This window comes from Diorhabda sublineata, chromosome 2, assembly GCF_026230105.1.
Source record: "Diorhabda sublineata isolate icDioSubl1.1 chromosome 2, icDioSubl1.1, whole genome shotgun sequence".
Taxonomy (NCBI): Eukaryota; Metazoa; Arthropoda; class Insecta; order Coleoptera; family Chrysomelidae; genus Diorhabda; species Diorhabda sublineata.
This window is the reverse complement of record NC_079475.1, coordinates 15,728,364-15,743,660: the sequence shown is the minus strand read 5'-3', so window position 1 is coordinate 15,743,660 and position 15,297 is coordinate 15,728,364. Positions and strand designations below refer to the sequence as shown.

The 15,297-nt window shown below is 33.7% G+C and overlaps 1 protein-coding gene and 1 pseudogene across 1 annotated transcript in view; both read right to left on the bottom strand.

Annotated features, from left to right (window-relative positions):
* Positions 1-1,193: 1,193 nt before the first annotated feature.
* Positions 1,194-4,194, bottom strand: LOC130453007 (elongation factor 1-alpha-like; annotated as a pseudogene).
* LOC130453006 (F-box/LRR-repeat protein 2) overlaps positions 3,097-15,297 on the bottom strand; it is a 29,347-nt gene continuing 17,146 nt past the window's right edge. The window contains exons 6-8 of the mRNA XM_056792578.1: positions 14,255-14,356; positions 10,258-10,470; positions 3,097-8,127 (exon numbers count right to left, since the gene is read on the bottom strand). Of these exons, the coding sequence (XP_056648556.1) occupies positions 8,020-8,127; positions 10,258-10,470; positions 14,255-14,356 (423 nt within the window). The 3' untranslated portion in view covers positions 3,097-8,019. The remainder of the gene's footprint in view (positions 8,128-10,257; positions 10,471-14,254; positions 14,357-15,297) is intronic.

The following is a 15,297-nucleotide window of genomic DNA, read 5'->3' as shown; positions in this document are numbered from 1 at the left end:
GTAACAGCAAAGCTAAACTTGGCCGAAAAGTGTACTCTTTTAAATTGAAAAGGAAGGTCAGTTGGAATAATTGGAATCCGAGATATGATAACACTTTCTCCCTTGCCTTAATCACTCCAAAAGATGTCATTTGAAAGCAAGAGTTGTATCTTCTGATTTTACTCAAAAATCGATTTGACTCATCGGTAGTATTCAAGGTTCACCAAGCAATGGAAGTAAAACTTTACCATGGAACAGCACATTCCAGGAGTTTCATATTTCCATTTGAGTGCATTGCAATATTGACATTTTTTATTCTTTCAAACCACTTTGTCGACTTGCTTGCCGTTATCTTCTCAGTTCTGCATGAACCGAAGATTCTTGATTTCGTGCAACTTTTACGCTTCCGAAGCATTTTTTAGACATACGCTTTCAGTGACAGTCACTGAAGGTACCATTGTAACCTCAAAAATTCCAAACAGCTGAAACTACAGTCAATTGAATTGGATGTATAGATTAAATAGATATTGACTTGATCGTCGGTAATATCGTACATCGATAATATAGTATTTAGGGTTTGAACTTTATTCCTGTATGTTAGATGGCGTTGGAGTAGCAAAATGTTGATATTTGTTGACAAAATTTTTTTCTTCTACTTTTAATGCTTATCCAATGGATGTTCGCGACCACATTTTTCATCTCTATCTCTAGCGGTATGGATCAATATCTGAATATCTTGTATACCCGTCCACTGCCTCACGCTCCGCAACCATGACATCCTCTTCCGTCCCAATCTTCTCTTACCTTCAAGCTTGCCCTCGACTATCAGCTGAAGGAATTGGTATTTATGGCCTCGCATTATATGGCCAAGATATACAATGTTTCGTTTCTTCACGATGTTAAAGAGTTCACTGTCTTTATTGATACGCCTGAGAATATCCTCACTTTGGCAGTCCATGGTATCTTCAGGATTCTACGATATACTCACATTTCGAATGCCTCTAATTTGGTGATGTTTTTTACCTTTAGGGTCCAACCCTCCATCCCGTAAAGAAGCACTGACCAAACTTAGCACCACACAAGTCTCAGTCTAAGATCAAGATCAAAGTCGGTACATGTAAATACATTTTTAAATTTTATGAATGTACTTCGAGCTTGTTCAATTCGGCATTTTATTTCACCGTCCGACGACCATTCTTCATAGAGCCATGTTCCTAGATATTTAAATTTTTCTACCCGTTCTATAGGTTTTCCATTATATGTTCCTCTAGATTTTCTAAACGTATTCGCTTCCCTAGTGAATTGTAATAAAAATTTTTTTTTTATTTTTGTAAAAATTTTTTTTCGATAAAAAGTATACTATGTTACTTCTAGTACCTACAAGAATATGTGTACAAAGTTTCATGATGATTCGTCAAGTAGTTTTTGCGTGAAAGCGTAACAAACATACACGCTTTCACATTTATAATATTAAGTAAGAATTAATAAATGAAGTTGACTGTTAGAATTTTTATTTGAATTTGATACGCCACTGGTCTGGCTGTTCAGAGTAAAAGAGATACGTTAAAGTGAGATCGCACTTTACAAAATGATTTGTAATCACTTTTGAAATAAACAAAAAGATGACCTTGAATTGATAATTATGTGCGCTTGGGGAATTACTACAGTTTTGTGCAGGGCCGCACTATTATATTATAATAACTGGTATTTTCCTTACAGTTTAAAGAGAAATTTGAATTTTATAAAATTTATTTGATTTTAATACACACTATTTCGTGGCTAGAAATGAACCGACATAAAGGCGTAGGGACCATACACAATCCATCCCTGTTAGGTTATAAATATAAGGGTAGAGTCTAGTTATTGCCATCGTAGATGTTACAAGTATTCTGTGGTTTCTCTGTAACCTGGTAAACCAATTCACCAGCCGAATATAAAATCGGAAAAATATATATCCCAAACCGAGAAGAGCCGTTTTTGCTTACTCTAGAGCTCTCTTTTCGTTTTCTTCTGGCCAATAGTCGTTCGCTTTTCCTCCTTTCCAGCCAGGGTAGCAAGCACAATCCCATGCAACCTCCACAACCCCTGCAGAGGAGCAATTCCTTATCAGGGCCAACTCCAACAAACCTTCCTTCTATAAAAAAATTTCCTTTATTCTACCGAAAATTATCCAACGAATCTCTTTCTCTCTATTTATTGCATATTATATATTAACTGTTTACAAAATATATAATACAAAGAGGGAATATTGCTTTCTTTGATAAAATTGAAATGAATAAATTTTTAATTCACATACGAACATTTTGTACATCATCCCAATATTTACATTTTTTTGCCACTAAGAAAATAAATGGAAATCCGTGGGTGCGATATCGGGCGAATATGGTGAGTGAAGCAGTACTTCCATAACTAGTAAATTTTTTCATAGGTATTGCATTGTCGTATTGTAGAACAACGCCTTTTCTGTTTATAATCGCTGAATACTTTTCGATAGAGGTTGGTTCACTCAATCCCATTCTTCACAATGAAGATCTGACTTTACAGTTTGTCCAAATTTCAGCCCTTCAAAATGAACTACTCCTATTCCATTTGGTGAGATCCGCTGCCGTTTGTTTTTTGGATTGCATCAAGAGTTTGTCCAGGTTTCAGGACTTTAAATGGACAATTCCATGTATAATTCACCAAACAAGCGCTTTTTGAGATGTAAACTCGCTTTGCAGTACTTCGTGGTGATTCATTTAGAGATACACTGCCTTTTGCATTTTGTATAATCATATAGATTCCATATTAATTTCAACAAAAAACTGACAGCCACAAAATCAAACAGTGGGATCTTAGACTATAATAGCTTCTCCATCTTAGTTGGAATCTCTGGAACCGTTGGCGATATTCATACTGAACACACTGTTTAAACTACCACTACACTAACACTCGCAATTACACTGTCTGACGCACGTTTCGATAACCAAGTAATCGTCTTCAGAGACCACAGGTAGGGGTGTAGTGGTGGTGTGAACAGTGTATTTAGTACCTTTTCTAATTACTCTGCCTAAAAAGGGTAGAAATATAAAATTTGTTGGAAAGAAAAACTAAACTCATCGAAAAAAAGGTCAAGAATTCTGAGGTGGATGTTCTTTATTTTTGTATTCACATAATAAATGTTTTTTACTGAAATTACAATCATAACATGTTTATGTTTAAAAAAAATAAGATTAAAATTAATTAATTGACAAAATACAAATGATATACATACTTTAAATCACTTAATAAATCTACAGCAATATCAAATATCGACAACACAACTACGAAAAGTATTTTTTCAAAAAAAGTACTTCAGTACACATAGTTTCTAATATTTGTAAGTACTGTAAGATGGGGTGAAAAGGAACAAGAATTGAAGGAGTTAAAACATTTCGGTAATGCTCAGATTACAACAAAATATTATTGTTAATAGTTGCGTTTGATAATGTTGTTTGCCGAACATAGAGAGCACAGAGCGATTTGTATTACGTGATCAAAAGTTATTCAGAGTAAACGAAAAACGAACAAAAAAACTTAACCGAAAATAACTGAAGTCAGATAGTCGCAACAGCAACTAGTAAAGTATGGAGTCTTATGAAAGTACAGAAATTGACTTTTCAAATGCTTATTCGCATACCATCAAAGCATAATAATGCACTGTATATAAAACCAGGTTGAAATCAACGTTATCACCAGGTAGAGCTAGAGACAACAGAGGTCAAGTTGGCCAGGGCAAAACTACTACCATACTTGGTTTTAAAACATCAGTTTCAATACGACCAATAGATACCGTTCCAATACTACCAATTTGGTGGACATCCTGAAGTGGAAGTTGAAGAGGTGTCACTGTTGGACGACTCAGAGGGAGAATGACATTTAAAGCGTTAATTGAACATTCACCATCACACTTTCCTTCTTTACGTTCGATATTCCATGTCTTGAACCACGGCATATAAGTGGAAACTTCTTTCTTGATTCCTTCGAATCGTGCTTAGCTGTATGGTGGAGTCCATTTTGTCCATGTTGTTTTACTCCAAGGGGGAATGCAAGAATTACGTGTTCACGTGTTTGTCCATTCTTGGAAATGACTGCCTCGAATTCTCCAGTACCAGCCACTATAAAAAGTACTGCACAATCACCCCCAACTGACCAATACCTGAACCAGAAAATTCCAAGTAATGTCCTAATACCATACAATTAAATTAATCCTCTCCGATATACCTGATACACTTTCTAGGCAAAATCTATATAACTATATACTTGTACCTCCTCATTGTTCCATACTTTCAGAACATAGGAGAGACGTTTGGAATCGAGGAGAACGAAGCGATCTTAATGAAGCTACGCCATTACCAGAGATTCAACTCGCGCGGTATAGTTCAGACTTTCGTTCTATATATTTTTGTGGATATCGTTTTGTTGATGTATACATAGTAACTTTTTATATTGTGCTAACTCTTCACTATCCTCGACACTAAGACTAACGCCCATAGTTACAATAATTAAACAAAAATAATTGACGTTTGGCTTGTAGATTAAAGACCACATTAAAGTTCGTCGGCAAAAAGAAGGGAGTGAATTACAAAATTCTCATATTAAGAGTTATAATTGGAATGACAGTAACAAATAATTGGTTTCAAGTTTAATCAAACAGCTTATAAAAAAGAAGATTATAACATTAACTAAAAGAATGGAGAACTACGAAGTTGAGATGAAAATTGATTCCGTATTAATTGAGATTAACAGAAATGATTTGTAGTTAAAACTCTGCGTCTGTATATTTGTGCAATAAGCTGGTAAAGCAAACTTGGAGATGAAACTTGCACGCTCCTATCAACTACCAACCGTCACGCCACGACACGTATTGATCTATAATGTAGAGTGTAGGTAGACAAAGTCAATTTCATTATTTTTTCTAAATAGAAATGTGGTAAAAATTTTGTTTATTAAAAGATTAAAGTTGTTAAGATTGAGGTTAAGGTTCAACATTCTGTATGACTAGGATTTTTATATATTTTAAAACTTAATTATTTCGTCAATATAAAAAAATTATTTTTATGTGACACAATGATTTTTATTTTATATTCGTAATCCCGGGATCGCCTGTATGCAATCCGGTATTCCCGGGATCGAATACTCTACTCCCGACTATTATTTGATAGTCAAAAGCATTACATCCACCATTGAGCCAGTTAAATGTTATCACATTGATAAATTCTTAACCTATCAAGGCCTAGTGTTGCCAAATAGCCACAGTAAATATATAATTTTACAGCGCGAATTTCAAAAAAGCTTAGAAAAGTATTGGATAGATGGCAGCATATATATTCACTTGGATGTGTATAACTAGGTTGACCATACGCCCGTTTTGACCAAAACATTCCCGTTTTATTGCCGGTAATATGAAAATTTGAATTATTTAAGTTTTATAAAATAAGTAAAAACTGTTACTTGGTAATTTCTCATTGAATATTCGGTAAAGATTCAGAATCAATTCTAGAATATTTATAATAAAATCAATCGTCATTTTGATTTAGAAAAAATTTATGTTACCTAATGGTCATCTGAAAAATCTAGTCTACAAATCGAAGCGGTAAGTTCCATGTTGATGGCCCGAAAGAATTTCGATTATTCTTGTGATTAATTTTACGAAATGCTCATAAAAAAAGTATATTGATTAAAAAGCATTGAAAACAGTTCGCAGAAGTACTTTTGAAACAAAGAAAAAGAAACTACACAACAATCAGGACATTCAAGTGAAAATGTTGATTGAATCTGTTTTATTTAAGAAAAAAAATTTTGTAAGAGTATGTTTTGAAGTTTTGTAAATATCCTGTTTTGTATTTTGTTCTAATCATTTCATAAAAATAATGAGTGTTTTGCATAAACATGCTTAACTATAAACCATTTTTATTTAGTATTGGCTTAGACCAGTATTAAACATCCTAAAAATATTTTACACTTTTTAATGTTTTAGAGGCTTTGAAATTTAAATGCAAAATAAGTTTTGGAATTTCCTGCACATTTGAGTTATTTCTAGTACCCTACACCTCAACCGCAAAAATTAATCTGACTGGGCCGTTTTTGAACAAAGTTTTCAAGTCCTGTCTATGTATAACGTGTTCTCTATTCACGGCAAGTTGAAGATAGCGGTCGAACAGCTATTTGTCTACAGGTTAAAGGAATTCAAGTTCAAGTAGGTACAAATTCTCTTTTCACCAAAAAAAAATCATACTTTTGTGATGTGTTATTTAATTAAACACAAATACAAGAAAATTTATTGATTACAACTGCACATGTTTATTTTGATGTGTAGCCTTACGACAACAAGTTTAGATGTGATATTATGCAAATTTTTCACATTGTTTTCATTCGCGGCTTTTCTTTGGATGAAGCTCTTCAAATTGCATACTCTGATGAACTACCAGTGGTCTCAATATAAATTGAGATCCCCGAACCCAGTTCTCTTACTGATGATGATTCGGTGGATGAAGATTACAATGATAGTAACATAGATAGGCTTCCTAATGGCCAATTAGGAATAGGTCTTAACAGATGGACATAGAGTTGGTTCTACTGAATAAGATTTGACCAACGATATCAACACTAAAGAAAAACCATATATTACATATATTAAAAAATTGCTGTTAAATTGTCGGCGACCAGCTTTTAAATCCTTTCTCGAATCAGATTACAACCAATATTATACTATGTCTCCTGTAAAGTTGTTTGAGCTATTTTTCGATGAAAATGTTTTCCAACATACAGCTGACACTTTTTAAAAACTATGCTGATCCAAACATTAGAGTTGATGAACTGAAATGGTTTATTGGAACTCTTCTTTTAGTGGGTATAATATTCTCGCCGGGAATGTAGTTATTGGAACACCGAAGGTGATATAAACAATAATATGGTCTCAAATAAGCAAAAATCAATTTTGCACAATTTTACAGTTGATATACTATGCGAATAACAATGCAGTTGATATAAACGATAAGCTTTCTACATTACGGCCACTTTTGAATATGCTGAAGGTTTTTTAAAAAATCTGTCCTCAACTATGATGAATCATTGATAAAATATCCAACTAAGCAATGCATCCGATGGAAAACCGATAAGATGTGGTGCATCAATGCTGCATCGGGTATCTTGTTGGCTGTGATATTTACCAGAGTAAAAATACAAATTGCGGTTCTGAAGACGAACAGTTTTTTGGAAGCGTACAGCCCCCATTTGGTTCAATGTTAGCAGAAATAGCACTTGCCATACAACTTCTTTTTTAATAACCTTTTTACAAACTTCAATCTGTTAGCGATCAAATCAGATACGACCACATTCTGATAAGTGTGTGCCAGATAAATAAAAAGATGTACAGGTGTCAATGATGCTGCTCTATAATAAGGACAATGTGTAAAAAGTGCAATGTAGTAGTACTTTGTTTAGAATGTAGTCCTATTTTTCATAAGAAAAGTTTTTTTTCACTGAGTTTTTTGGAATTCTGTACTCATATCTGCCTAACGTTGACATTTGGCAATGTGTTTTTTTAAAAATAGACTTTCATATACGAAAAAAATGAAATTTTTGTATTAGTTTAGTAACATGTTGGTAAAAAAAAATTATTGAAGTTGACAAAAAGGGAAAAAAATTATTTGGGCCCTCATGGGTTAATGAAACAATAAATTATACACACTTAGCATGGTAGATACGAAAATTTATATAAATGAGTATCATATCATTGTAAATATATTGTGTTCTCGATATTTTGTTTACCGACAGTAAATTTATAACCCCGCTTAAGGCGATTTACCACAAGATCTTATTTTTGTTCCAAGCTCTTGTTATTATTGAAGTCGTTCCAATCGTTGACAATTTTGGCCTCAAATCTATACTTCACCAAAAAAGAAAGTGTAGGAAAAATAGCTTACATTAGCCTTGATCTCCAACACTATAGAAATTTCGATCAAGATAGTGTTAAGCATGTGGCGAATAATCTTCTTGGAATCCAAACGAGCAATAAGCTCATAGTATCGCACAACACCTACAGTACCTCGGTCGATTACCCCCAGGTATTGGTGGAGGAGTCACAGGTGCGAAGTAAGCATGAACTTTTATATTTGGTAAATGACTCTGAAAAATATAGATAATTAGTTTTATAGTATTACCTGAAAAAATACAAATTAAGTTTTTCCATTAACGTATTCCAAAAAAAAAATAATCATTCCTACATCTATTAAAAATAAATAAAAATTACAAAGTTCTACATAAAATGTTTTGTTGCCCTGGTTATCTTTGCAAATTTTTATATTTTCAAGAGTTGCTACTTAAGTTTTGAGATATGACAACACTGAATATATCAAATCTGACATTATCATTAGTTTGACATTTTTAATGGTGGACGTACTCAGAACATGTTGTCATGCGAGTCCTATTGGAGTTACAGACACTCAGTCAAAAAATGAATCTTTACCACTTTCGAAGTGGATTTAACCAATCAACTCGTTTAGACTTGTTTTCAGCATTAAATCGTGGTAACATTTTGCTACACGTTGAATTTTATGTGAGATTGAGTCATAACCGGGCTTTAATTCCATTCGCAACATTTGGCTGTCAAGAAGATTTGTTCGCATTGGATATCGCATAATTTGGCAAGACGTATATAAGATCGTGACAGGCGACTAATCATCAACGATACACATGCGCACATATATAAATGTAGTACTCTCAACAGTCTTTCACTCAGAGAAATCATTTTTCAGTGTATCTGCAGCAACAAACTACACTAGAAAAGTGAGGTTATGTTTTTGACGTTCAACAACGATCTGCGCGTAAAAAGTTGGTTAAATCCGACGTTAAGAGCGCGTACAAGCGCGATCATTGTGTGTGTTATCACAGTTTCACAACAAGTTGAACTATCTTTGACATCTAGAACGTGTCATGCCCGCGTTCATTCTGTTTAGCGCTCAAAGGCATGTTGTAAGAAACGAGGAATCGTTCGAATCGAGAATTTTTTTTGTCATAATATTATTTTCACTATTATATATATATATATATATATATATATATATATATATATATATATATATATATATATATATCATTATTTTCATCTACTCCTGAATTTTTGGCATCAAGTCCCGGAACACCCTGCATACTTTAATAGTAAGGTATTGTAATGAAAATTTTTCGATAAAAATAGTTCTGGGTATTAATGGGTTAAAAAGAGATGGTATTCTAAAAAATTATAAAAGAAAAGCTGATGGAATGCGTTGAAAATATATTGAAATATAACATATTGTTAGGAGCTCATCTTCGCCCTGGCGCCACTCCTGCTTGGATATACTAGAATTCTAAAATTCGGCGAAGGCGCTGCCGTTGCTGAATTACCCGGAATTCGTTTGATCTTTGTTTTTATCAGTTTTTTATAGCAAGCGGTTTATTTCCATTGCTTCTTTTGGACAATTTTTAGAAAGGTCTATTTATTTATTTGCTTCTTTATTTTTCTTGAACTCATGGAATTTTTTCAGAATATACATATATATATATATATATATATATATATATATATATATACATATACATATATATATATACACACATATATATATATATATATATATATATATATATATATATATATATATATATAGAGAGAGAGAGAGAGTTTTTGTAGCGCAGTTTAGTTCAGTTTATAATAAATAGTCGAAGTGAACAGAACGAGAAGTAATCGAAGAATTTTAATAAATTATTTAAGTTAGTGATAAGTGAATTATTATAAGTTAGTTAAGGGTTTAAATAAATTAAGAACGTAAGAGACAGTGTCTATTAATTCACCCCATGAATAGAAGCATTATAAATGAATACGAAAAACATTTCCCTTTCTATTTACTTCGCTGTATTCTAATTTTTAAAAGCAAAACTGACGTTACATAAATTTTTGCTATTTTCTTTCATGTTTATAATGTAAAATAAAAATAGGTATTTGAACGATAGTAAATTTTACAAAATAATTGATTGTTTCATAAATTCTGATCATTAATATAGCCAAAACCAATCTTACATGAAGGGCATCAAAACAAATGTTGACCAATTTAAATAAAATGAATCCCCTGCATTATAAACATTACATAGGCTAAAGCCACAATAGCCAAACTATATTTTTGATTAAGGACTAAAACATTAACGTGGAATTAAATCGAATCAACCAACTTTTTTATGAAATCGAATTAAAAAAAAATAAAAACTTTTAAATGAACTTACTCTAAGTCTTCGGATTCCAACCCTAGTTATTAGTTGACAATCATACAATTCTACTCGTTGCAAATTATGGCAAGAAGTTAAATGTTCCAAAGAAGCATCTGTTATTAGAGGGCAATTGTCTAATTCTAAAACTGTTAAATTTTCGGCTGCACAAGGCGACATGGACAAATGACGAATTCCTTCATCAGTTATTAATTCGCAGTGAGACAAAGTCTAAAAGAGAAATCACATAATTTTTTTTAAATTTTTCACCTAATTTTATAAATCTGTAGTTTGATGATGAGATTTTGAGATTTTTACACCCTCTGACTAATTTTTTCTGCTTTATAAGGTGACAAAATGAGTTATGTCCCACTATTTCTTATAAGAAGATGGTCCCAGAAGTATCTGGCCTGACCTAGAGATGGCGGTAGTTACTTGGTATTTGTTTGCCAGCCATCAATAGTGAACGTTTTCAGTGAATTTGTAAGCATGGAAAAAATTGGTCATCGTTATGTGATACAATATTTGAGAGGCACTAGATTCTACTCTGGGTGAGTCTGTTAGTTCGTTATCAACATTAAAATATTGAGTAGCTGAGTTTATTGGAGGTCGTACGACCTGCGAAGATCAGCATAGCAGTGATCGACTAAATGAGGTGATGACTCCAGAAATGTTGAAGATAATCCAAAAAACGGTACTAGAGGATTGTCGCCTGAAAGTGCGCGGGATAGTAGATGTAGTAGACATTTCAAAAAGTGCGGTACATCGCATATTAAGTGAAAATTTGGACATGAGAAAGCTGTGCGCAAGATGGGTGCCGCGTTCAATCACAATGGAACAAGATATGTCACAGGCCGTTTTATCACCATGGATGAAACGTGGGTCTATCAATTCACACTCGAAACGAAAGAAGAATCAAAACAATGAACTGAAAAGAGGGAATCTGCTCCAAAGAAGGCAAAGACCGTTCCATCTGCAGACTTGGCGTCGTTTTTTCATTGAGGATCTTGAAAAAGGAAAAATTTTCAACGGAGAGTATTATGCGATTTTATTGCAGCGTTTGAGTGAAGAAATCAAGCAAAAACGGTCGCATTTGGCTAAGAAGAAAGTATTGTTTCATCAAGACAATACATCAGCTCTCACATCCGTTATTGCAATAGCCAAAATTAAGGAATTAAAGTTTGTATTGATACCCCATGCCCCCTATTCGCCCCTCGGATTATTTTCTATCTTAGACGTGAAAAAATTGTTCAGTGATCAAAGATTTGCTAACAATGAAGAAGTGAGGAGCTCGACCATTCTTATTATAAAAAGGGTATGGAAGTAATTGAACATCACTGGGAATAGTGTAAGGAGTTAAAAGGAGGTTACGTTGAAAAATAAATATATTTTTGTGTTTTCTTTGTTGGACCAGGTATTTCTGGAGCCATTCTCGTAAGCTAGTATTTCTTGAAGCTATAATGACATATGTCAACATTGTATTTTCTCAAAGTTGGCAAAATAAAATACGTTATGGCATATGTAATCTCTAGGTAAGAATACGCTAATAATTTTAATTTTGACAGCTGCCAAAACTGCTCTAATTTAATTTGGCATCAAAATTACTAAATTTAAGATTGGCAATACCATATGTGTTTAATATGCTGTTTTACCTACTTATTATATTATTTAATATTCTTATTTCGGAGATGGCAAACGTAGGGAAAGCGGATGAAGCTTACGGCAATAAAAGGGGCGATAAAACAAAGGCTGAAGAAGATCATAGCAAACGGGTACTTGTATTTGACTTCAACAGATGTTACTTGTACCGTATTTAACAAACAAACTTATGTTAACTGTATACAATTTAACCATTTAGGACTGTAGCGTTTCCAATGATCTTTCAAAATGTTTCGTGTGACACGAAGCGATTGATGGCAGAGGTTTCGAACAAATTGCTTTCTGTGTATCTAAAGGAATTACAAGTTTACCCGATACCGTTCATCAAATGACAACATATTCCGACATTTATGGTGGATACAACCAAAATATTAATATAGCTATCCTCCTTGGAAATATTTACGACTCTATAGAAATAAAAGAAGGTGTGAAATTGGAGAACGAAAAAGCGGATCTATCGCACAATTCTCAGCCCGGTTGTCATGTACGTTAGCGTGAGGCGCAGACGTACAAACACCGAGCTCTACCGGCTGTATGAAGGCCCCAGCCTGCTAACAGAACTCAAGAGAGCCAGACTCAGATGGCTAGGCCACTTGGAGCGTGTGGAAAATCGTACTGGCAGAAGCTCGAGGATCGGCGACTGCGCAAACGATGTCTGGATGTTGTCGAAGAAGATCTTCGGGAGTTAGGTATGAGAGGATGGAGACGCCGAGCTTTGGACAGTGATGACTTGAGGAATGTGGTAGACGAGTCCAAGGCTCTTTGAGGACCGTAGGACCAGTGGTAGTAGTATCCTTATTGAGAGATTCTACATATCGAACCACCGCTTAAATAGTGTCGTAAGTCAAAGAAATAACTATCGAGTGATACGCGTTTGAAATTAATTCTGTTTTATATTTTTCACTCTTAGAATGATAACTCAAAAACTGACAAAGTTACCGCAATAGCAACTACATATGACGTTATTTGAGAAAAAATTTACAAATTTCCTAGCACCAATAATACAATAAAAGATATGTTCTAATTATTTGATTTATGATACTATTTGATTGGAGGTGCGATATGGTAAAAGTATGTAAAGTTTCTAATGTCTCACCCTGTATTTAAACCTATGTGTTTAACTAACTAAATTGGAGTTTTTGGTACCGTTGTTGATATTCATACTGAAAATACTGTTTACACTAACACCACACCAACGCTCACAATTACGCGTTTCGATATCCAAGTTATCGTCTTTAGAGACTGAATTAAACTTCTCCAGTGGAAAATAATTCCAACAGGAAAACCTCCTTGGCCGGAATCTTCACATTTACTCCTTAAATATAGGCCCTTTGTCCCTATTTGAGCTGTTCTTACATCTAACAATTTCAATGCTTCCAGATGCGTCCAACAATTTATTATTGGATAAATTTTTTTTTCAATTTTACATTATTAATATTTATGTCATGATTGTGATTGGCAGCATGATCGTCTATATTTTAAATTGTGATCTTTAAACCGGACATTAACTGATCTCTTAGTCTGCCCAATATACTTCCTGGCGGAATCACTACAGTTAATTTCATATATATCACTCTTTTCGAAATTTGGTATTTTAACCTTAGGATTATCCAATAATTGAAGATTCCCGCCAAGAAGGTTTTCCCGCTGGAATTATTTTTCGCGGTAGAAGGTTTATCGGTGAGAAAATTTACTACAAAACAGGTAAGTCAAGTTAATAGGTTTAAGTTTATAGTCAATCTCTAAGGACGATAACTTGGTTATCGAAACAAGCAGTGTGTTCAGTATGTTCAACCAAGTGGTTTATAATATTTTACAGACATGTCGATAAACGAATTTGGTACGGTAAATTAAATATTTAAATGATCTATTATGAATGTTTTTTTTTTGTGAAAAGTTTATATTTACGGTAATCTTAGTTATGCACCGAAAACGAGATGAAGTAGAGTTTATAGACTGAATATCCAGATTCAAAATTGCACGGACACCGCTTTGTTAAAATGTTACCAACCCCTACAAAAAAAATATATTAGATACGTTCCACTTAACGCCCTCCTTTCCCATTCTGGTAAAGTAAAGAAGCCTTATCGGTGAAGTGAACATTTTGAACCATATTCGTTCGGAAAGAATATTTCAGATGGAATGTATAAAATATTAATTCAAAATACTTCTCATCAATTTTTTTTTGAGATTTTTGGCGATTGTGAAAAGTGACCATCATTGAATTATCCTCACGTTTTGATGAAAGATATGAAGCATCGATATTTTATGGGCGAAATAGTAAATAATTGATAACTGTGGAACGGTGTGGGCATTAAGTGTAACGTATCCATTACTTTTCGGAAAATATCCTTACCAAATATTCAATTCTTGGACAACCCATAGCTAAATGAATAAGAGTGGCATCTGTTATGAGGACACATTCGTCCAAGTCCATTTTCTCCAGATATCTGCAATTCTAAATAAGGAAAATTAATAAGTAAACATACGGGTTGTATTCAGAAATTTACACCAGTACATTGGCCAATTGAAACAATATGGACGCTTAGTGCTCTACCGCTACCTATCGGTAACGTGTTGAACGTTCGCTGGCAAAACGTTTTTGAGTTCGGTTTACATAGAAGCGAAATTATTTTTATTAAAATTAACGTGGTTAAAGAAACAGCAATCTCCTGCGCACTGATAACAAGGGATTGGAATGTATCTTTGATAAAGACGACATTGCTGTTCCTCTAATCACAATAGACAATTACGTCGATACTGTTTCTAATGTTTCAGTTACAATCATAGTCAAACAGGATTTGAATGAAATATCAATTAAGAAGAAGAGGATTAAGAAACAGACAACTTGGAGTTCTAAAGGTCAATTAATACACTTTTATGCCAGTGCTGACGCCTTCGTTGTGATATATAAACATAAACACCCTCGCTCGCATTCAAGGTCACGCTGGGAGTGTAACCATGCCATTTGGCTTGTTACGTTTTGAATAATCCTGTGTTCACGTGGCACAGAAGTTGCTTCGGATTAATTTATTCTAACTTTCGAGTTATTGAAAAAATTGTAATCGACCTCCCATTCCATTCGAGAAATTGAATCTAATTCTTCCTCTACCTATCTACATACGAATCAAAGTAAATTTGTGGTAATTTTATTCTTTATATTCGCTGTTCTACAGCTGCCTGGTTCGAGTTTCAACCACATCCAAAGGATTCAACCGGTACACCACAAGAAACTAATTTAACTCAACTCCAACAATTGGGAATCTAGTTGAGGGCTGCAACCATCCCGGATTTCCATGGATAAGCCCCAGTCTTTTTTTAATATATAGAAATCTGAGTTGTTTTTAAATTATAACTGATTTTATTCGTTGTGCTCTTTTGGATACGCAGTTAATACCA